This window comes from Arvicanthis niloticus, chromosome 8 (genome assembly GCF_011762505.2).
Source record: "Arvicanthis niloticus isolate mArvNil1 chromosome 8, mArvNil1.pat.X, whole genome shotgun sequence".
NCBI lineage: Eukaryota > Metazoa > Chordata > Mammalia > Rodentia > Muridae > Arvicanthis > Arvicanthis niloticus.
In genome coordinates, this window is record NC_047665.1 from 87489173 (window position 1) to 87512946 (window position 23774).

The following is a 23774-nucleotide window of genomic DNA, read 5'->3' on the forward strand; positions in this document are numbered from 1 at the left end:
GTTTTCTTCACAGGGCTTCGCATTTATATTTGTTTCCGATTTTGTGTTTTGTTGGATTTCTATGTGTGCAAATGTGCCTCTCTCTGTCTATGTTTCTTGTGGTTTTTTTCCTTTGGCTTTTTCTTCTGAATGTTTGTTTATATTATATCTTATTTTATTACTAATCTCTCTCTCTTTCTTTGACAGGGTTTCTCTGTGTAGCCCTGGCTGTCCTGGAACTCACTCTGTAGACCAGGCTGGCCTCGAACTCAAGAGATCTACCTGCCTCTGCCTCCTGAGTCCTGGGATTAAAGGTGTGCACCATCATGTCCATTTGTGTACCATGAGCTCCAAGGCAGTTGGGACTACACAATAAAAACCATAGTATCAGAGTTGTGTGGGGACCAGGCATATAGCTTACTGATTGCCAATAAAAGCAAAAAGCAAACAACATAATAATAATAATAAAAAAAAAAAACTCTACAAAACAGAACCAAACCCTACAATTATGAAGTAACTTAAGATGTCTGAGTCTTAAAAATCAATTAAAAACATAGAGGAGACTCCAAGGAGATCCCTCAGCATGAAAGGGATCTTGCTGCTACGCCAGACAAGCTGAGTTGGATCCCTGGAACTCATATGGCCTATTGCAGGCTGTCTTCTGCTATAAAGCATGCATTTGCTGCCTTCTTCTTCTTCTTCTTCTTCTTCTTTTTTTTTTTTTTGGTTGGTTTTTTTCGAGACAGGGTTTCTCTGTGTAGTCCTGGCTGTCCTGAAACTCACTCTGTAGACCAGGCTGGCCTTGAACTCAGAAATCCTCCTGCCTCTGCCTCCCAAGTGCTGGGATCAAAGGCGTGCGCCACCACCGCCCAGCCATTTGCTGCCTTCTACAAAATAAAAATGTAACAGAGCAGCCCTTCCCAAAGCACAGCAAACAGTACGTAACACACCGACTATGAAGAAATGGTGGCTAGGAGTTTCTGTGGGAAGCCATAACGGTGCCTGACTAAATGAAGTTCCTTATCTTTTTGGTTGTGAGCCTAGCCTTTCACGGCTGAGCCATCTCCCCAGCCTTAAATGAAGTTTCTTATGCACAGTACTGAGAGAAGACACAGAACGATGTACCATCCAGGTCTGCCAGAGCCAAAACACAGGGACAGAAGGCTGGGATGGAAGCAAGAAAAGCCTTAGCCACAATGTTTATTGAAATTTATGCCAAGAAGCAAAAATGTGGCTGGAAAAAATTTTTAAGATCAATACTTTTGAATAATTCTAATAAGCAAGAGTATATATAGGTGATGTCTCTATCTTCAGTTTTGATCTAGATTGATTTAGGACATGGGACATACATGCTTAGTGGGTTCTCAGAAAAGAATAGAGTTTGGGATTCTATTAGTTGTTTTTTTTTTCCTTTTTAAAAGACTTCATTATTTATGTGATTGTATGTGCACTTGCCTGTGGGTACCCAGAGACCAGAAGAGGAAGTCTGATCCCCTGGAGCTTGAGTAAAGGCAGTTGTGAACATCTCAGTGTGAATGCTGGGAACTAAACTCTAGTCCTCTGAAATAGAAAGTGTTCTTAACCACAGAGTCATCACTCTGGCCCCCATTTAATTATTCGGAATATGAAGAGTATATTTCAGTGAGACAACTCAGTGAGTTAAGGCTTGTCTAACAGACATATCTAACAAACAACCCAAGTTTTCTGTATGGGACCCACATGGTGGAGGGAACAGACCCCAGCACGTTGTCTGACCTCCACATGTGCATTGTGACACATACACCTATTCCACTCCCAATACACAAATAGGATACAACTATAGATTATAATGATTATAAAACATGTCTCCAAGCATTCAAGTTATTTGTAATCTTGAGGAATTACCAGAAGCCAGGAGGGGTTGTATTATGACTTATATTTGAAATGTACCCCAAAAATTCATGTACTGCGGGCTTGGACCATAGGACTGAAGAGTTCACAGTGTAGGATGGGAGAGCGATCTTGAAGGGATCGCTCATCAGGGACCTGATGCATTATAGCTCCATGTGTTTGTGAAAGGAACTGTACCAGCTTGTTTGCTTACTTACTTATCACCTTTTATCTAAACGTTGTGAAAAGGAAACAAGGACACTTTAACAACCATGAAGACCGTATTATGAAACTCAGCTGTTGTAAGTTCTATAGGGTAGCATGTTTAATAGTTGGTAAGCCAACAACAGAATCTACACTATACTAAAACAATGTTTATAGGCCAAAAGTCCTCATAACACCAGCTTACTACTCAGAAGTTGTAGCAACCAAGATGAAATGGTGTTGCTTGTAGGAAAGAAAACATCATAACTCGAGGAACATCAGGACAGGAATCAGGACAAAAGTTCAAAATAAATATCACCCAACAGGCCTTAATGCTGCCAGCACACCACACTTGAGGGCACATGGAGAAAATTTCCATATAGTTAATTTCTCTTGGGTATGAATTATAATGTCACTAAACACTGAGAATTGAGTTCATGTTACTTTCTAATATTCCTTACCTTGATAAAGGTTTTCTCAACTGTTGGGACAAGTGATTTTAAAATATTAAACAGAACTACAACCTTCTATGCATCTTACATCAGTGATTTCCCTTCACTGTGAAGTCTCACACATTTAGTATGGTCCTGGGAAGGAGTGGGGGCTTTAATATTTCCTTAAATTCATGGGACACCTTGAGTATGAGTTCTTTTCATGTTTTCAGAGTAAACTGTCACAGTTGGGGGCTGTTGCAAATTCCTTGGCTTCTTAGTAGTGTAAGTCCCAGTCTGACGAAACCAAGACATGAGGGGTGAAGGGTTTCTGGCATTCCTCCTATCTTAAGTGACTGTTCACCTGAGTTACTAGTGTTCAATTAGTAGGGAAAATCTATTGTAGGCTTCCCTACATTCTCAACAAAAGGTTTCTCTCTAGCATGGATTTTTACGTGGTGAATGAGGTTAGATGAGGAAGTGAAGGTTTTTTCACATTCCGTACACTCATAGGGCCTCTCACCAGTGTGAGTTCGGATATGTTCAGTACGGCTTGAGGAAGTAGTGAAATCTTTTCCACAGTACTTACACTTATAAGGTTTTGTTCCGGTGTGAATACGAATGTGTTTAGTAAGGTAAGAGAAATACTGAAAGGATTTTCCACATACATCACATTCAAACGGCTTTTCTACCGCATGAGTTTTTAAATGGTCGTGTAGCAGATTGTACCTACGGTAGGCTTTCCCACATTCCTTACACTCGTAGGGTTTGTCTCCAGTGTGAATGGTTAGATGCTTACGTAAATACGAGGAGTTGAGGAAAGCTTTCCCACATTCCTTACATATGCATGGTCTCTCTCCACTGTGAGTCCTTAAGTGTCTACGCAGGTACGAGGAAGCATGGAAGACTTTCCCACATTCACCACATATATGAGGCATCTCTCCACTGTGCGTTTTTCTTATATGGTTATGTAGGTATGAGGAATTGAGGAAGGCTTTTCCACATTCCTTGCATATATAGGGTCTTTCTCCACTGTGAGTTCTTACATGTCTACGTAGATTTGAGTAAGAATGGAAGGCTTTTCCACATTCTCCACATATGTAGGGTCTCTCTCCACTGTGAGTTCTTCCTACATGGTTCCGCAGGTATGAGGAAGTGAGGAAGGCTCGTCCACATTCCTTACATATGTAGGGTCTCTCTCCACTGTGAATTCTTACATGCTGACTAAGGCGTGGGGATGAAGCAAAGGCTTTCCCACACTCTTTACATGCAAAGGGTTTCTCTGAAGCATGGGTTGATATATGTGTTATAAGGCCTGACCGCTTAGCAAAGGCTTTCCCACAATCCTTGCATTTATATGGTTTCTCTCCAGTGTGAGTTCTAAAGTGTTCCACTAGCCTTGAGTAGGTAGTGAAGGCTTTCCCACACTCCTTACACTCATAGGGTTTTTCTCCAGTGTGGCTTCGCAGGTGTCTGTTGAGATTTGAAGATCGCCCAAAGGCTTTCCCACAAATCTTACATGGATATGTTTTAATGGTGTGCACTGGAGCAGATGCATCCTGATCTGAGTGGCTGAGATGTCCAGTGTTCCATGCACTGTGAGTTTTCACATGTGTCTTGAAATATGAGTGTTCACTGAAAATTTCTCCACATTGTGTATAGTAACAGAGTTCTTGAGCACTGTGGCTTCTGCCCTGTTGATAAAGGGATGAATCGGGGTTAGACAGTTTTTCAGACTTATTAAAGGACTGCACTTATGTGAGGGCAGAAAACCAATGATTTTTGCCATTTTGACTACATGTAAGACTCCTTTCCTGAAGTCCAGAACCATCAGTTCTAATCTTGGAAGATGCCTCAGTATTTTAGTAGTTTTGTTAGTTTTTCAGAGTTTTACTATGTGGCCATGGCTCTATGTAGAAAAGGCTGTCTTCAAAATTAGAGATCCACCTGTCTTTGCATTCCGTATGCTGGAATTAAAAGGCATATGATACCATACCTAGCCCTTGCCTCAGCCTTCATTTATCTATCTACCTACCTATCTATCTGTCTGTCTATCTACCTAGCTATCATCTATCTATCTACCTATCTATCTAACATCTACCTATCATCTATCTGTCTGTCTGTCTGTCTATCATCCATCTATCTATCTATCTATCTATCTATCTATCTAACATCTACCTATTATCTATCTATCTATCATCTATCTAACTACCTGTCTATCATCTATCTATCTATCTATCTATCTATCATATCTATCTAACATCTACCTAGCTATCATCTATCTATCTATCTATCTATCATCTACCTATCTATCATCTATCTACCTGTCTATATCTATTTATCTATCATATCTATCTAACATCTACCTATCATCTATCTATCTATCTAACATCTACCTATCATCTATCTATCTAACATCTACCTACCATCTATCTATCTATCTATCTATCTATCTATCTAATCATCTACCTAGCTATCATTTATCTATCATCTATCTATCTATCTACCTACCTACCTACCTATCATCTATCTACCTATCTATCTATCTATCTATCTATCTATCTATCTATCTATCTATCATCTATCTATCTATCTATCTAACATCTATCTATCTACCTATCTATCATCTATCTACCTATCTATCATCTATCTATCTACCTACCTACCTACCTACCTACCTACCTACCTACCTTTATATGGAAAGGTACCTCTCTATTATATAGTTCTGTCTATCCTGAAAGTGGATATTTAGATCAGACTGATCTCAAACTTACAGAGATCCACCTGCCTCTGCCTCCCAAGTACTTAGATTAAAGGAATGCATTACCATACCTGGCCTTGCTTCAGTATTTTAATGAAATTATTTTAAGAATCTTACAAGTCAGTTATGTATATGCAGGAATATGTACTCAGGAGGGCTCTATCACCCCAAGTTTTGACCTAGAGTCTTAAGACATTTCTCTTAATTAGGTAGATATTACTTCTCTTGTGTATTTATCATTTGTGTTGATTTTTCTACAAAATTTCTAAACTTTCCTAAGTGTGGTAAATAAGAAATTTCCTGGTTAATCTCATAATTTATTGAGACTTTTTTCTCTCCTGTTAAATGAATGAATAATAAAGTAAGTTTAACTTTTTTGTAGCATGTTTAGAATTTCTGCCATGTTTTCTTTCAACTTGAATGATGTAACAGGAGTTGCTATTTGATCTAAGCTCAAAAGAATCATTAAGATATACACAAAATTGCCTTAAAAAGCTACTATGTAGTTACATATGTGGGGCCATGCACTTGTGATATCTTTTTTAAAAATAATTATGCTAAATGAGATAGGCAGATCTCACTGAGTTAGAGGTCTTTCTGGTCTAGATAATGAGTACTGAGCCAGCCAAGGCTACTTAAGTAAAACCCAGTCTCAAATAAATAAAATAAACCAACAAGATTGCATTTACTTATTTTGGAGGGGAGAGTGCAGTGCATAGGTAGTGTGCATGTAGAGGTCTGAGGACACCCTGTGAGTGTCAGCTCTCTTCTACAGTGAGGCTCCTGTGGACCAGACTTATGTTGTTAGGCTTTGCATCAAGAGTCTTCACCCACAGAGGCATTGTGGGCAGAAGGATCTCTTAAAGAACAGGTTTTGTGATAGGTTTGGGACACCTCAAAATTCTATTCAAAACACTTCTCAGATACACTGCTTATCCCTCCTGCGAGTATGCCATTTGGCTTCCTACAATGGAGTTCACAATTGTCTCTGAGTGAGGGAAATGACAAGTGTCTCTGGTCAGTCTTACTGTTTGTACTCCACTGGAAGTCTGTCCCCTCAAAAAATCCTGATGAAATGTTGACTCTTGGGTGCCAAGTGGCATTTCCCATTCTGAAGATAAACAGAAAAACAAAATTAAGGGTTGGAGAAAAATAAATGGTCAGTTTCAAAGTTAACAACCATGGGGCTTTTTTTTTTTTTTTTTTTTTTTTTTTTGATTGTTCCACTGAACCTGGTTAAGAAGAAAGTAAAGCGATCATTTTGACAAGGTCAATAAATTGACTACACTACGGATGCGAGTTTTCCATGTTTTATTTCAAACTGACTCTTTGAAAATTAAAACTCATGGTGAACAAGAATCGTATTATTAGGGCTGCGAGGTGGCAAAGGTCTGAACAGATACATAACAGACAAGAACCACGAAACCCAACAGGTCATTCTGCAAAATTACACAAAAACCTGGGAGGCAAAAAGTAAGAGTAAAAGATTTCCTTTCTCTCTCGGTACATGGCCCACACTTAGAGCCATCAAGTGCATCTTAAAAAGATGTCACATTCTAATTGAAAATATCTTCTTCATAAACACTCACCTTGGAGATCTTCTCTGTGCAAATCCTCTTCTTCCAACCAGGAGATCAGACTGGGTTTGATGATCTCACATCCTTATACATGGCAAAGCGTATTCATAGAGGAAATTCATGCAAGAGAGTATACAAATCAGTATAATTTTGCTTTTTTGTTCTGTTTTGTTTTGCTCTGGTTTTGGACAGGGCATCACTATGGAATGCTGGCTGTTGAGGAACTCGATATGTAGACCACACTGGCCTCAAACTCACAAAAAGCTGCCTGTCTGCCTCCTGAACGATGCAATTAAAGATGTGTTCATCACGACAGGTCATGTGCGTCTAATGAAGGCAGGACAAGTATTTCCTATAGGTTAAACAAGCGAATACTGCCTTGTCTATGCCCTGATGATGAACTACTGCTGACTTGAGACACACCAATTAATAATGATATACACTCTAAGAAAACACCAATACTCAAGTCAAATAAAAAGTAAAGTGAAACAAAAATAATTTTACTTTCAAACAGTAGGTACATAGCATCAGACTCATCTGGGTTGAACTTAGTACTCTGAGGTTTTTGAATCAGTATGTTAAAGGAAGAGAATGACCACCCTCTACCCCCTCTACAGTGCTGGAGATCAAACATAGGTACTTGCATAGAACACCCAGCTACATCCCAACACGATAAATTTAATTTTAAAAAATGTACTTATTTTGGGGACTGGAGAGATGGCTCAGTGGTTAAGAGCACTGTCTGCTCTTCCAGAGGTACTGAGTTCAATTCCCAGCAACCACATGGTGGTTCATAACCATCTGTAGTGGGATCCAATGCCCTTTTCTGGTGTGTTAGTGACAGCATACACATAAACATTAAATCAATCAATCAATAAGTTTTTATTTATTTTGAGACAGGGTCTCACTATGTAGCTCTGGCGATCCTGGAATTCACTATGTAGCTGGCCTTAAACTTACAAAGGCACATCTGCCTCTGCTTCCCAAGAGCATGCACCACCATGCCCAGCCAATAATTTAAGTTTCTAACAGGGTAATTGGCATTCATATAGTACAGCATTTTATGAACTACCACTTAACAGCCCCAGTTATTCATGGTTTTGTTGTCTGTGGTTAGTTACATATTACCTACTCTGTCCTGAAAATATGAAATATAAATTCCCAGAAATTTTTCATATAAAATTGCATAGCATTTTGAGTAGAATTACAGACTCTCACACTACTCCTCTGCTCATCCCTGGATGTCAACCATCTTTTGCCCATCCACCTTAGCCATGCTGCCTCTGCTGCCTGCTCACTAGTCACTCAGCACCTTAGCTTGTTGCAATACACACAAACTAGCCAGGCATGGTGGCACAAACCTTTAATCCCAGTGTTTGCACATGGGAAGCAGATTTCTGTGAATTCAGGGAGCTTGATTAACCCAGTGAGTTCCAGTTCAGCCATGGCTACATAGTGAGGCCCTGCCTCAAACAAAACAAAACAAAAACCAATATAGCAACAGGTGGGCTCATACAGGCTGCATTTTTACTAATGGCCTCAACACACAACCGTAGTCATGATGGCAATTTAGGTGTGCGGAAAGAGAAGTCGTAAAGTGCCTCACAACAAACAAAGTTGAAAGTTCTAGACAATAAGGAAAGAAAAGGATGGAGGACCTACATGCTGGAGCTGCTGACCTCTACTTTAGACATTCATTTCTCACTTGAGTGTTTTGCCTTCATGTATATGTGTGCTATGTGCATACAGTGCCCCAGAGACCAGAAGAGGGAGCCAATCTCTGGAACTGGAATTACAGGCAGTTATGAGCTGCCAAACCTGGATCAGGGAGCCAAACCTGGGTCCTTTGCATGATCAGCAAGTACTCTTTATTGCTGAGCCACCTCTCCAGTCCAATGCTAATATCGACTCTCAAGCAGTCTCCAGCCAGATGTTGTGGTACATGTCTGTAATCCTAGCACTTGGGAGGTGGAGACAGGAGGATTAGGGGTTCAAGGTCAACCATAACTACAATCTGATCTTGTATCCCAAAATATAAGTAAATAAATAAATAAACCTCCAATCTGTGAAATCACGAAAAAGGAATTCATGCAAGTTTTGCTGCAACTCAAAAAAAGTTACTACTGTATCTACAGTTAAGTCCTATCTATAGTTTCGGCATCCACTGGAAACCTTTAATCTCTTGAATCTTCCACAAACAGGTTATGAGTTTAGGACAAAATCTGTGTGCCTCTTACTTTCCTTGCACTCTGATCCCTCAGTACACCAGAATATACCATCCCTCCCCTCTGGGGAGCCATGAGGAGTGGTGGCAACTGTACCTGCTGAGGCCAGAACCTCTGATCCCTCAGTACACCAGAATATACCATCCCTCCCCTCTGGGGAGCCATAAGGAGGGATGGCGCCCATACCTGCTGAGGCCAGGTTCTGGTAATTCTCCAGCATCACCTCTCTGTAGAGGTCTCTGTGAGCTTGATCCAATAAAATCCATTCTTCCTGGGTGAAGTCCACAGCCACATCATCAAAGGTTACTGAGACCTAAAACACACACACACACACACACACACACACGTTTGAGTAACAATAACATACACACCAATGTTCTCTACAGTTGAAGAGTGAGAACCAAGACCCATACAGAAGTCTGAGAGCTACCAGTGACTGCCCCAGAGCTTAGAGTCCCAATACCCCCAACTACATCGACACTCAACCTGTCGGTCTGCTCCAGGCATTTACTAATAACCCTTCTGACAGGTGAGTAGACCTTGCCACAACCAGACCAGAAGCCCTTCTCTCAATTGTTTGAAATATACTTCTAAGTTACACCTCAACAGTAACAGATAAATCCTCCAAGAAAAGAATACTCGATCTGCTTTACCATCTGTCAGAATAACTGAACGGAACTGGACATAATTAATGTGCATTTGGCATTACGAGTATCAAGATTAGTTAGTAATTACGGAAATCCTGGGATGATTTTCTCATAATATCTCAACCACATCAGAGGTCCTACTCTCACAGAAATTCAGCTAGGTACTCAGTTCTTGAGTGCTAGGTACTCAGTTCTTGAGTACCTACTTGTTTACTACTTGCTTTAGAAGCTCTGGACATCAAGCCTGTCCTGAAGGTGCATCTACAAGGTAGATGTAAGCATGTCACTTAGGAGACACAGTTCTACATACCTGGTAACAATTTGTCAGGCAATCAGCCACCATTTTTTCTACCTTTCTCTTTTCTTCGAGAATGGGATCTGAGTCCCTACACAGAGTTCCTGGAAAAGACAGAAGTCAAGAGAAGTCAGAGTTGCCTTTAAATTTTACACTGTGACATCATTCTGCCTTCCATAGTGTCCTTTCCTGTTGTGGTGGTAAAATACTCTGACAAAAGCAACTGAAGGAGAAAGGGCTGACTCTGGCTCACAGTTTCAGGTTACAGTTCATCATGATGGGAAAGTAAAGGAGCTTAAAGTCACATCACAGCCACAATCAGAGAGCAGAGAGCAGAGAAGCAATGGATGGATATATTGCTCAGCTCACTCTCCCTTTTATACATTCCAGATAATCCCTCATGGACATTCTCAGAGGCTAACCTTAATCTAGACAGTACCTCAGGTGTGCCCAGAGATCTGTCTGCTAGGTGAGATTTGAAGCTGTTCACGTAGCCCTAATGTGAACACCTGTAATTCTGCACACCTGAGAAAACTCAGGAGTATCCACAGACGTGTGATGCTAGAGCAGTCTGTCTCACCAGGACCAGGAAACAAGCTGGTGACCCACACTACACACTGGAAAATGTCTCATTTCATAGGGAAGACAACTTCAAGTCGGAGAGGTGACACTTTTTCTATTTGTCCTAGTATTATATCTCATGAGGCTTATATCGTATTTTTTCAAACACACATACGAGGAGCCTCATTTATAATCTACACTATTATGGTTTGGGCATCGAAATGGTCTCACAAACTCATGTGTTGACAGTTTGGTAACGCAGCAGTGTTCAGAGGTGCAGCTTTTGGGAGTGACTGGATAGTGAGAGATCTATCACCAGTTGGTTAAGCCATAGATGGACACATAACGTTTTTTTTTTTTTTTTTTTTCAAAAAGATTTATTCATTTTATGTATATGAGTACACTGTTGCTATCTTCAGACACACCAGAAGAGGGCATCAGATCCCATTACAGATGGTTTGAGCCACCATGAGGTTGCTGGGAATTGAACTCAGGACCTCTGAAAGAGCAGTCAGTGCTCTTAACCACTGAGCCATCTCTCCAGCCCTGGACACATAACTTAATGTGCTATAGTGAGGTGGCAGAATTCAGGGTGTGGGACCTAGATGGCGGAAGTAGGTCACTGAAGACGGTATTTTCTCTGTTCGTCCTCGTGCTCTGCTCCTGCTTCCCAGCTGCTGTGAGGTGAGCAGCTCTGCTCTGTGGTACCTTTCCCACCATCATGTTCTGACTCACCACAGGCCCAGAAATGTGGTCAGCAGAACCTGGATTAAAACCTCTGGAAAACAGAGCAATAGATTTTTTTTTTCCTTTAAAGATGCTGGTGTCAAGTTTTCTTTGTTTTGAGACAGGGTCTCATGTAGTCTAGGCTGGTCCCAATGTAGCCAAGGATAAACTTGAATTCTTAATCTTTCTGCCTCTACCTCTTAAGTCATGGAATTACAGGTGTGCACTACTATACCTGGCTTATGTGGTGCTGGATAGAAACAGGGTTTGGGGGTATGCTAGGCAACTAGCCTACCAGGTGATCCTAGCCCCAACTCCAATGCCAAGAATTTATCACAGTGACAGAAAACTAACTCAAGCATTCACTGGTATACTAAGTGCCCCTAAAGTAAGCCAAGCAGGGTAGTGTGACTGCTCAGGCCTGGATCAGATTCTCTGAAAGGAAGGGCAGGTCTGGCCATAGAGCACTCTAGCAGTAGCCATGCTGAGGGTGGAATTGCCCATATGCTCCTTTCTCTACGCTAAGGCAGCCTTACTTAGGTATCTAAGTAAGGGACAGAAGGACTACACTTCTACGTGGAGTTTATAGAAACCTCTTCCTACCAATCATCAAGAAGCAACAGTTCATTATCATACATGAGCTCACTAAAGACAGTGACCTCATAATAGGGGCATTACTAATAACACTGTCATTTACTGAAGACCAATGCATGAATATGCAATATATTTATATATAAACCCATTATTATTTTTAAAAACCAATTTCACTTTATTTTGTGTATCGAGGAGTGCTTACCTTATACATGTAGAAGACAGAGAGTAACTTGGTTCTCTTCTTCAACCAAAAGGATCTGGGGGATTAAACCCAGGTCATCTAGCTTGGGGCAAATGCCTTTACCTGCTGAATCGTCTTGCTGGTTCTATATCAACCTATTTAATTACCCTACCAACCCTCCAGAGTAGACAACAGAAAAGCAGGTCTAGACACTACAAGAGCTGTTTCAATACGACAGTTACATAACGGTGAATTCAGACTGAGTTTCAATACGACAGTTACACAATGGTGAATTCAGACTGAGTTTCAATACGACAGTTACATAACAGTGAATTCAGACTGACTGCAGGAGCTGTTGTAAAGTCCTGATCTCCTCTCATGTTCTGATTTCTAAAACTGGAGCCAGAGATTCTCTTGCCTCAGTTTCCCAAGTGCCGGTATGTGCAGCTATGGTTTTGATTTTCTGTGACTGTAATTCATGCGTCAACATGATCAGAAGTCAGCCTAGACCTGTACTGTACAGTACAGTAGTGATGTCCACAAGTATCACCAGTCACTTCTATGAAGCCAAAATTTTATTTATTTATGTATTTATTTATGTATTTATTTATGTATTTATTTATTTATTAATTTGACAAAACTCATGTCTGGCTTTGAACTTGCTGTAGGACTGAGAATGGGAGAAAACTCCCAGCCAGGTGCCACATAGGTCCAGACAAGCAGACAATGCACAAGACCTCTGCCTGGTACCACTTCCTAAGATGACCCCAGATACTCAGAGGCCCCAAGTGCCACTAAAAGGAGCAAGTAAGTGGTGGAGAGATGGAAGAGAAAGAGAAGTAGAAGGATGTGTGCACAACAAGGAGAGGCGGAGCTGGAAAGCCTGACGTGTATAGCCTGTGAAACCACCCAAGGCCCTTGTGAGGTTCTGGGCTATGTCTGGGTCTGTGGCCCTGCAGCGGCAGGGGTCTGTTACCACAGGGGCCCTGCGGCCATCCCTGGGCTGGGCTGCTGCCTGGGGCCATGTTGATGTCTAAGGGCTGTGCATAGCTGGCCTCGACCCTCACCAGCTGTAGTACTCAGGAGAGAGCCCTGCATCTTGCCCAGGAAGCACAGTAGAGCTGGCCCTGGTTTCAGTTGAGGGTGAGCTGGTCCAAGGACGTGAGCATGGGAGAGCTGGCCCGGCCATTCATCTGCAGTATGGTGGCATGGGCACGGGAGAGATGTCCTTCCACCTGCAGCAATCAGGAGCGCTGACCCTGGGGTCATGAGGGTGGGAGAGCTGGCCCTACCTTTCACCGGCTGCAACACTTGGGAGACTGGGCCCTGTACCTCACCTGGGCACCACAGTAGAACTGACTCTGGCTGTGAGGGCTGTGGGTGAGCCAGCCCCAAGTGTGTGAGAGCAGGAGAGCTGGCCCTGCCCCTTGCCAGCTGTGGCACTGGGTGAGCTAGCTCGGCAGTGCTGCAGAGCTCACGCTGGTAGGGTGTCTGTTAGAGAGCTGGTGGGCTGACTGACTCAGCTACCAACTGAGGCCCAGATCCAGAGCTTTTACTGATCCACCTCAACATCTACCCTTCTGTGAACTGCTGGAGTGCAGGAAGGGGCCAATCCTGCAGATCCAAAGCTGCAGGATCTCTATGACACAGGGCAACAAGGTATCTGAGGAGTCCTGGTGGGGATCCAGTATTGATGGTGTAGCAGAAGCCAGAGAGACTGTGAACCAGACCAATGACTCACTGCAATGAGCATTTGCAAGAAGTGTGGACAAAAGAATATAGTGTAGGACACACTGTGACACACTACAGCTTCCACAGTGAGATTTTTTTCTTTTGGGGGGTAGGTTGCAAGGGCAGAGGGTGGATATGAAAGAACAGGAAGATAAGTGGGACTGGGGTACATGATGTGAAATTTGCAAAGAATCAATAAAAGTTAAATTAGAGAGAGAGGGGGAGAGAGAGAGAGAAGGAGGAGGAGGGAGGGAGAGAATATGACTGAATTCCTGATTCTCCTGTCTCCACCTCTCAAGTGTTAGAATTACAAATATGCAACCTAGCTTGAAGTTAGTATTTCTAAAGGTTTGGTTTGTTGGTTAAGACTAACATAGAACTTGAGATGTAGAATAGGCTAGCCTCAAACTCACATAGAATAAGCTAGCTTCAAATTCAGAGATCCTCCTGCTTTTGCCTCTCGAGTACTGCCATACGCAGCTAAACTTTGATTTTATGGTGTGCCAGCGGACCTGGTTTTTGTTGTTATTGCTATTGTTTGATATAGTGCTCAGGTCCTGTCCACACTGGGCAGGCACTCCACCACTGTCTCCACTCTACCTTTAACAACTCTTAACTCACAGAGGGACTAACTAAAGAGCAGGCCAACCCTGTGACCGTTTTCCTATTTTCTCTGTGTGTGAATAGAATACAGACACTCTTGACAATTAGCAGAATCCCTTCAGTTTGCTGTCTGGCATAGAAAGCGGAGGAAGCAAACAGAACTAGGTATGGTAGCCCACACTGTTCACATACTTTGGAGGTAAAGGCAGAAGGATTGCTACAGGTTCCAAGTCACAGTGAAAGGATGACATAAACCCCCTTTGTCTCCATGTAAGGACCAGGCCTGATTTTGAAAAGAAGGCCATGAGGCACCAGTTCCAGGAACAGACCACAGGTCCCAGGAACTAGGCCATAAGGCACCAGCTCTCCCCACCCCCGGAAGAACAGCCTGGGGGTCACCACAAGAATGGGAAAATATCTTATCCCAGGATGGGCCATCTGCGCTGGGCAGCCCTATCTCATCCTACGGTTAAACATCCATGACATAGGATGCAGACCACTGACCACCTGTGAGCCCCTGGCACCCACCAATGAGACTTTAGATTCCCTAATCCTTTTTTACAATTCTCCCAATTCCTTTTAAGAAGGCCTTTGTGCCTTTGTCTACGGTCACTATTTCAAGTAATGGTTGGCCCCCTGTATGTTGGTTGTTTCTACAGAATAAACACTCTTTGTCTTTGCATACTATCTGAGTCTGGGGTCTTTCTTCAGCGATTTCCTGACCTTTATACTAGGGCTACATAGCAAGATCCTGTCCCCAAAATGAAGAATCCCCATCTCATTCTTCACAGAAATAGAAAAAAGCTGTCTTAAAGTTCATATGAAACCACAAAAGACCCAAGGTAGCCAAGTAATCCTAAACAGAGAGAACAACAGAAGAGGGTCTACCATCCAGGTCTTAAGATATCATAGAGCCAGCCATAGACAACACGGCACCGGCACAAAACAGACACTCAGACTGATGGAACAAAGTCAAACACCCAAACATGAGCACAAGTAACTTCAGCCATTTAATATTTGATAAAATTGTCAAAAACCAACCAACAAAAAACAAACAAACAAAAACCTTAAGCAGGAGAAAGAAAGCACCTTCAACAAATGGCACTGGGAAAACTGGATGCCCACATGCAGAAGCATAAAATGAGATCCATATCTACCACCCTGCCCAAAACTATCTCCAGATGGTCCACAAAATGGGAAAGATGTTGTACATCTGACAAAGGATTACTATCCAGAATATATAAAAAGCTAAAAAAAGAGAGAAACAAACAAACAAACAAAAACAAAACAAGAAACAAATGACCCACTCAAAAAAATGGACCTGGGATCCGAACAGAATTCTCAAAAGAAAAAAAGAAAGAAAGAAACATCTCAAAAATGTTGATCATCACTGGCAATTAGGGAAAACAAAGTCAAAACATCTTTAATGGCCAAGATCAACCAACAAAGAGTGCTGAACAGGGTCTGGGGAAGAAGGAGCCTCCTTTACTGTTGGTGGGATTGCAAATCGGTAGAGCCACTACGGAAATCAGTGTGGAGAATCAACCCTACCTCCCACCTTTTTCAAGATAAGGTTTCTCTGTGTAGCCCTGGCTGTCCTAAAACTTGCTCTGTAGACCAGGATGGCTTCTGCTTCTCAAGTGCTGGGATTAAGGGTGTGTGACATCATTGGCAGGCTCAAGCATAGAGAACTCTCAGAAAGCTAAAGTAAATCTCCCCTATGACCCAGCTATCCCACTCCTTGGCACAAGCCTAAAGGACTTGAAATCCTACTCCACAGATAACCGCTCAACCGTGTTCACTACTGCTCTATAGCACAATAGCTGGGAACTGGAAACAACCCTAAATGTCCTTCAACCGACAAACGCACAGTACATTTCTCCTCTGGGCTGACAATGCTCCCTCCAAGAACCAAAGACCACCTAACAAAAGACATGAGATGCCTTCTTTTGAGTTGTTGGTTGGGTTGTCCAATAGACTTGTAAAACATACAGGCTATTGGTATTGCCCTTGCTCGCCCCTCAGATGTGGAAGGAAGTCCTACTGGTGAAGACATCACACATTTTATATACGCAATATATAATAATATATGTAACAAGAAGCAATAAATTTGAAAGAGACCAATGATGGCCATAAAACTCTTAGAAGTCTCTACTCACATGATCAATAAACCAGTCATAACAAAAGTGTTCCTGAGAAGTTTAAACATAAATACCAACATGAAAGACTTGGTATACCCATCACGCACCTTAACACATTCAACACAATTTACCATTGTCCTTACCTGACCTACAGCACTGAAACTTTAGAAAGTTTCACCAACCAGTGCAAAATTCCCCGAGTCTTGAAGTAAAGTGACCATCAAACTGAACACAGGCAGGTGCTCACACCAATTGTTTTGTTTTGAGACATCATTATGTAGCCCAGGCTAGCCTCGTGATTCTCTCTGCCTTACTTTCTGGAGTTGCTGCAATTATTGGCCTCTGTTACCACACATAGCTTCAACTGGTCTTCAATAGGGCAGGCAATGTCATTTTCTCCATTCTAGTTTGTAATGAGTAGAAAGCAGTCTCCACTGGTCTGACAAGATGAGCAAACACATCTTTACAACACCACCTCTCTTAGCTGTCGACTCCGCTTTTTTTATACGGGTACACAGTCCCCGGAGGACTTGACAGACCCTAAAACAGCTACAGGTAAACTGTGTTAACATTGCCTTGACGGGACTTGATGACTTCACATTTTCAAAATTCTGTAACACCTTTGTGTGACTGGGGAGAAAAAGGCAGGCAGATCTTTGTGAGTTCCAGGCAATCATTATCTACCTATCCAGTTCTGAGCCAGGCGAGGATACGCAGTGAGACCCTGTCAAAACAAAAAGCTAGGCACGGTATTCACATCTGCAATCCCAGCACTAAGGAAACCACAGCAGGAAGATCATGATTTCAAGACCTCTCTAAGCTACATAAAGAGACTTTATTGAAAAAGTAAAACAAACCAATCACACTGCCCCCTTCTCCCTGGCCCCCCATGGGAGATAGGCTAGTGAAACAGCTGACTGGAGTTCAATTCCCCAGGACTCAAAATAGCAGGAAGGAACTGCAAGTTGTCCTCTGACCTCCGCGTGTCTGTTGTGGCATCTTTGTGTGCACACACATATATGAAAGTATAGTTAAAAATGTAAAGTGGGGATTTAGGGCTGAGATTTTCTAAAGGTTCAATGATGGTCACGTGAGACATTCATATGAAGATTTCATTCAGGCTACTGCCCTTTGCACCAACCAAAAGGGGGCATAACGCTCAGCAGATACTTGCATTTTGAGTGCGACATTATTAAGATTTGAATGTGCTTTAACAAATCTACATAGTCATCTACAGGGCTGTCCCATGCACTTTAACAAATCTACATAGCCATCTGCAGGGCCGTCCCATGCACTCCGGTCACCAACTATAGGAGCAGGGGCCTCAGAGGACAAAGGAGCGAGCGACAGACGCCCAGAGGCCTGGACTCACCTCCAGAACCCACAGAATGAAGGAGTGGAGTCCACAAAGTTTTCCTCTGGCCTCCGTATGTGTGGCTGTGGCCCACGCATAGCCACACCTACCATACATGTCCATAGAAAAATAGTAAATAAAAAATTGTAAAGCATATAACACAATGTTTTCAAGCACTTGGTCTGAGTCACTCAGCAGATCCAAAGACACCCAAATGCCAGACAATGGCTTAGCCTCCTTGGCTAAGCAAACATAAGCAAACTGGAAGCTAAACTCGGAGCCTCTTGCATGCCAAGTAAGTCCACTACCACTGAGCTACACACCACACTCAAGGCTCCATGTCCTCTTTTAAAGGTAGCTATTCTGCTTTTGAGAAACAGCTGTGACTCATGACCAGAACATCACAGGCTAACCATGGACAAAGTTACTAAAGTAGAACTGAGTAATACTAGACCACGTGGCCCAGAAGCACATGGTACTTACTGTCAGCCATTACTGCAATTTCCAAACCTCTCCTTTAGAGCTGCTCTACGTGCATGGGGTGGGAGGGAGGAGAAACACACCCACTTTTAAACATACCATTTGATTTCAATCAGAAATAGCAAAACACAGACTTTCTTAAAGAACTTGAGACTCTTCAAAAGTTACTATAAAGTCAGGCATGATGCCAGATACCAAAAATTCCAACACCTGAGAGGTAACGTCTGGAGGATTAGGAGTTCAGAGTCAGCCTCAATTACATAGCAAGGTATAGGCTAGCTTGGGCTACATGAGACCCTACTCCAGAGAACAGAGGCCATGGAGATGAACCAGTGAGTAAAGGCCAAGCCAGAAAGCCTGATCTCCAGCACCCAGATGGTGGAAAGTGAGAACCAACGCTTGAAAATTGATCTCTGACCTCTGAATCAGGGTAATTCCCGCCCCCCCCCCCCCCCCCCCCCCCCGTTTTTTGGAAACTCTATAAGGATGTATACAGCCTAGAAACTTCAAATGAAGAGAGCAGAGTACTCGTATTTTCACCAGTAGAAAGTCATTATCACACAGTGTCTGTACATTTATGTACAAAACACTCAGGGCAAGGGTGAGTAGCTCACTGGATGACCAGTTTTACTAGCAGTACAGTCAAGAGGTGAAGAAAGAGGAAGGAAATGGAGAGAGCGAGGAAGGAAAGGCATGGAAAAGGAAAGGAGGAAAAAAGGGAAAGATTAAGGAAATAAACATTTAGCAGACGGTGGCAAAAGCCTTTAATCCCAGCAGAGGCAGGCGGATCTCCAGGAGTTGTGGTCTGCCGGGTCTATCTAGCGAGTTCTGGAAAAGCCAAATAATAGATTCACCTCTAAATGGAAATGTCTACTTCTAGATACCTAAGTATACTTTTTCTACCCGAATGTCATGTGGCAGAATTAATCAATATGCCAAAGACAAAGCCACACTCCGCAAGGAACAAATCACAGCCTGGGGCGCTCACCCGAGCTCCACAGTCGCTGGGCTGTGCGGTGGAGGCGGCGGCTGCAGAGCGATAGCCCGTGGCAGGGTTCTGTGCTGGAAGAGGAATCTGGAAGGCGGCTAGGGAGGCTTCTGCAGAGGGCGAGCGAGCAGATGGAAGCTCGGAGAGCATTCGCAGCGGCCGGAGGGAGGCGGGGTACCCGTGAGACCCGCCCGTCACAGGCTTCGGGCCTACGGGGACCGCCTCTCGGCTAGCTGCACACACAGCCACGCCTTAAACTGACCCTCCACGGCCACCGTCACAGCCCCACCCCTGTCTCCGCGGCTCTCTAGACGTAAAGATGGATCGGAGGTGAAGAAAGACACTGCGAACTACAGGATAGCAATCATCCGTAGAAAAGAATCGGGCCTATGCATGCGTCACTTCCGCTTCCGTCCTGGCGAGAAGCCGGGGAGATTTGCGTCCCAGCCACCTTGAACAGAGATAAAATTCTAGGAGCTGGAGAAAGGGCTTGAGGGTTGTTCTTGAAGAGGACGCAGGTTGGATTCCCAGTATTCACGTGGCAGCACACAGTTGTCCGCCAAGCCTGATCTAAATCTTAACCCCCACCCCATCTCTCTCCTTCTCTCCTTCCCTCCTTCCCTCCCATTCCTCCGTTCCTCCTTCTCTCCCGTTCCTCCCTCCTTTCCTTCCTCCCGTCCTCCCTCCCCCCTTCTTGTTTTAGCCTTAGCCGAGGCACAGTGCCGCGCCGCCTTTAGTCCCAGCATTCAGGAGGCAGAGGCAGGCAGATCTCTGCGTTCAGGGCTAGCCTAAATAATGAGACTTTGTGTCAGAGGGAGATTGAGAATATTCTCGAGCCAAAATGAGTGACTATGGCCCACGAATACAGAACTGCAAGTTCCATATGCAAATATGGTAACTGTTTCATGAAGTTATTGCAGTAACAAAGAAAATCATAAAGCATATGACAGGTTCCCAGACTTTAGCACAACCGACTTCACGGTGGAAGTACCATTCAAGCCACAAAACTCAGCATAGAGACAGAACCACTAGTCAAAATGAAAACAAAGACCTAATCCATCAAAGTCTGTAGCTCTGGCAAAGTCTTTAAACATACAAACCTTGCCTTTTGACTTCTGTAGCTCTCCTCTGGCTAACTGTTCTTGTTAACTAAAGAATGTCACCAGGATATGGTTTTTGTGTTTAAAAGCTCACCCTGGAAAAGGCTCAGTGCTACACTAGGACAGCGAACACCCAGTGTAACAAAGACCCAGCTAATAAAGACTTTTTTTTTTTTTTTTTGGCTTAAATTTATGTCTGAGCAGTCTTTTCTGATGGATACCACACTACAAACACAGCACTCCAAATGCATTGGTAGAAACATCAGGTAGATATGTTCCAGAAAAAGAAAATCTCCGATATAGGCATCAGATACAATCTTAGTCTTTTGTTTAGTGGAGCCTAGTGCTGTTTGTATAAATAATAATAGTTTATTAACCTAATAATAATAATAGTTTATAAACCTAATAGTTTGTTACAAATGAGTCATTTTTAATATTAGAATTTTATAAACTAACTCAATTTATCCACACAGTTTTGAATTGAAACTCTTTTAGTACCAAAGTAAACTTTAATCTACAGTCCAAAAAGAAACTGGGAACTTCGTTTTCTTGAATTTTTATATAAGGTGTTCTTTATAATTTAACTTAAGATATTTTATGTTAAGTAATTTATTTTATCATAAAGAATATGATTACAGGTGAACACAGTGAGATTGAATTTTATAAGGAGATATAAGAATAAAAAATTTATGCAATTAGTCTTTACCTTAGTTTTTGTTACAACTTTGTTTTTCAAATGGTTTAAACTTAACAAAGTTATGAAAGATATAAGGGGTTATCCTAATAATACATATACATCACAGTCAGTTTTTATTACCATAAGTCACTATGACCTTAGGAACTTATAAATCCTAGTGTTCAAACATGTGTCATCCTTAAGCCCCGTCCTCAAGAGTCCTGATGAGGTTCTCTCTGGTCTCTCCGACTGTGGATATAGCACTCAGCTACTGCTCCAGGGCCAGGAGTACAGTCATGCTTTCTGCCATGATGATAGTGGACTAACCCCCTGAAATGGTAAGCCCGTCCCTGATTCAATGCTTTGTTTTATAAGAAGTTGTGTGTTTATGGTGTCTGTTCACCTAGAACAATGGCTAGGACACTGATTTATCATTTCTTTTTATTTCCCTAAACAAGAGTTAGATCCAAATTACATATATGGCAAATTGTACCAACTTAAGATTGTCCGTACACATTAACTTTTGTTGTTAGAAGTTTTAACTAAACTTTTTTTCTGCTTAGAAATGTACAATTTTTTTTTAAACACTCCACTCCTATAACTTTACAGATCCTGAGAGTAAGAAAGTTTGCATTTTAACAAGAGCCTCAGATATATTAATAACCTTGAATGAAGGACGTTTTTTGTAAAGAAGACCCAAAGGCAGGGAGTGGGGTGTGCATTCAGACAGCTAAACATCTATAACTATATCTAGCCATCTTCATGTTTATATACAAATCTCTCTTGATTAAAAGTTTTTAAATACCATTAGACATAAAAATATTAGCCTTAAATCTATCATTTTTGTAAGAAATTTTTCTTAAGGGGTGTGTAGGCAATGGCTACTTTTATTGGCCTAGACTCAGTACATATAACAGCCTTCTCATAGCTGGATAGGTGGACTCCTCCCCTCTGTTAGTAGTTTCTAGCCTGTACACCTTAGTTCCTCCACAAAGCCTTGAGGCCTAATTGCATACAAGTGCATGGGAGGAGTGACTTGATACTCGGTGAAAGTCCAATGCCCTTGTACAACTCCTGCTTTTTTGAAAAAGTGTTAACATTTAACAAGCCTGGCTGTGGTTATGCTAAGTAGGCTCAGCAAGAGTTACTATTGGGAGATTTTAGATAGAGGGTCACTGTCATCCTTTGTATGCATAAGCATCCCATTTGCTGATCTTATCATACACACATTTATACCACTAGGTAAATAATAGTAGTCCCTACTGGACATAGCTTACCTACTATATTGTTATTAACCACACAATGCCTCTTAAAGGCTGCTTTGTTCATCTCCTTTTCCTTGTCATAGAGTCAGGGGACCAAAAGAGTTCTTGGGGAAAATTCTGAAACAAGCATGCTTGGGTCTGAAGTGGGCAAGCCAAGTCGCAGGTGCAGAGTTAGCGTTTCAGTGAGCTAAACCAGCGTGTGATAATGTATTTTTAATATTATACATGCCCAAAATGCATTTAAGTCAGACATTTAAGTAGTGCCAGTGCCACTTGTGTTCCTTTATACTGAAAAGTAGAAATAAAAGTAAGACCATCTGGGTTTGGTTGGGCAGAAACAAAGGTAGACCACATCACAGGACAAGGTAGTAAGTACCAAGAACAGACAGGATATCCTATCTCAGAGGAAGTAAGCTTAGAGACTCAACATCATTGCAAGCTTCCATGCAATCTGAATTGTCATTTCTTGTTCAAATCGAGTAAAGAACCTATTGTCATTCTCCATCAGCAGTGTCAAAGCTAATGCCTGTAATAACACCTCTGAGATAAGATTCAGTTTCTTCATGCAACTAATTCATGAACAGAAGAAATTCAGCAGGTTTTAAACAAGTCCTGGCAGCTTCTTTCAGTCATTGAGTATTAGACACTCTGGTTCAGCTATCCCTCTCAACAGTCCCATAGCATATGGGGATGTAACTCTGTAAGAGGAGATGGCTTATTTAAAATCTCTAAGTATCTTCTAGGGAGTAGGCTCATATTCTGAATGTATTTCCCCCTCCCCAACAGGAAAATGGTCATTAACTCTGGGTAAAAAGGGTTATAAAGGCACTGGGGCTACAAAGAGGTAAGGTCATATATTCCTCAAGGCCCCCTTCATTTTTTAACTAATTAAATCACTTGGGTTAATGCAGAAGCACCAACTTTTACAGGTACAGAGCAGCTAGGGTGATCAAGGGTTATGGTCTAATGTAGGCATCCTGTGTCCCATTACCTGACACAGGGTAATTAATAAAGAATAAAAGCTCACAGTGCTGATGGCTGCAAAACCAAAGAGGTTTCAACATCTGTTGAGAACATGAGCTCTGTGTCTAAGATAGACCTATTGCTGCACCAGCATGGCAAAAGGATCAAAAAGGAACAAATGCTGTTCTGGGCAAGGTGACATATGCATTGAGAAGGCTGAGGTAAGAGTATTATAAATTCAAGGCCAACCTGGGCTAATGAGATCTGGTCTCAAACAAGCAAGCAAACAAAAGAATACATACTGTGTCTTTACATTATAGAAGTCCTGAAATGGGTGAACACTATAGATACTTTGTTTACAAGTGCCAGAGAATATAGGAGGACTGGGTGGTGTTTTCTGAAACTTCTGTTAATCTCATCAAA

General features: G+C 42.2%; 1 protein-coding gene across 4 annotated transcripts in view; it reads right to left on the bottom strand.

Annotated features, from left to right (window-relative positions):
* Positions 1–19735, bottom strand: part of LOC117713910 (zinc finger protein 426-like) — a 38485-nt gene extending 18750 nt beyond the window's left edge. The window contains exons 1-6 of one of the 4 annotated variants that reach the window (XM_034510445.2): positions 19348–19728; positions 10004–10092; positions 9233–9359; positions 6834–6905; positions 6273–6355; positions 1145–4177 (exon numbers count right to left, since the gene is read on the bottom strand). In XM_034510445.2, the coding sequence (XP_034366336.1) occupies positions 2867–4177; positions 6273–6355; positions 6834–6905; positions 9233–9359; positions 10004–10036 (1626 nt within the window). In that variant the 5' untranslated portion in view covers positions 10037–10092; positions 19348–19728 and the 3' untranslated portion in view covers positions 1145–2866. Of the gene's footprint in view, positions 1–1144; positions 4178–6272; positions 6356–6833; positions 6906–9232; positions 9360–10003; positions 10093–19347 lie in introns of those variants that run through there. The other 3 variants (XM_076939803.1, XR_013112369.1, XM_076939804.1) reach the window with 3 other exon arrangements.
* Between the last annotated feature and the right edge of the window lie 4039 nt (positions 19736–23774).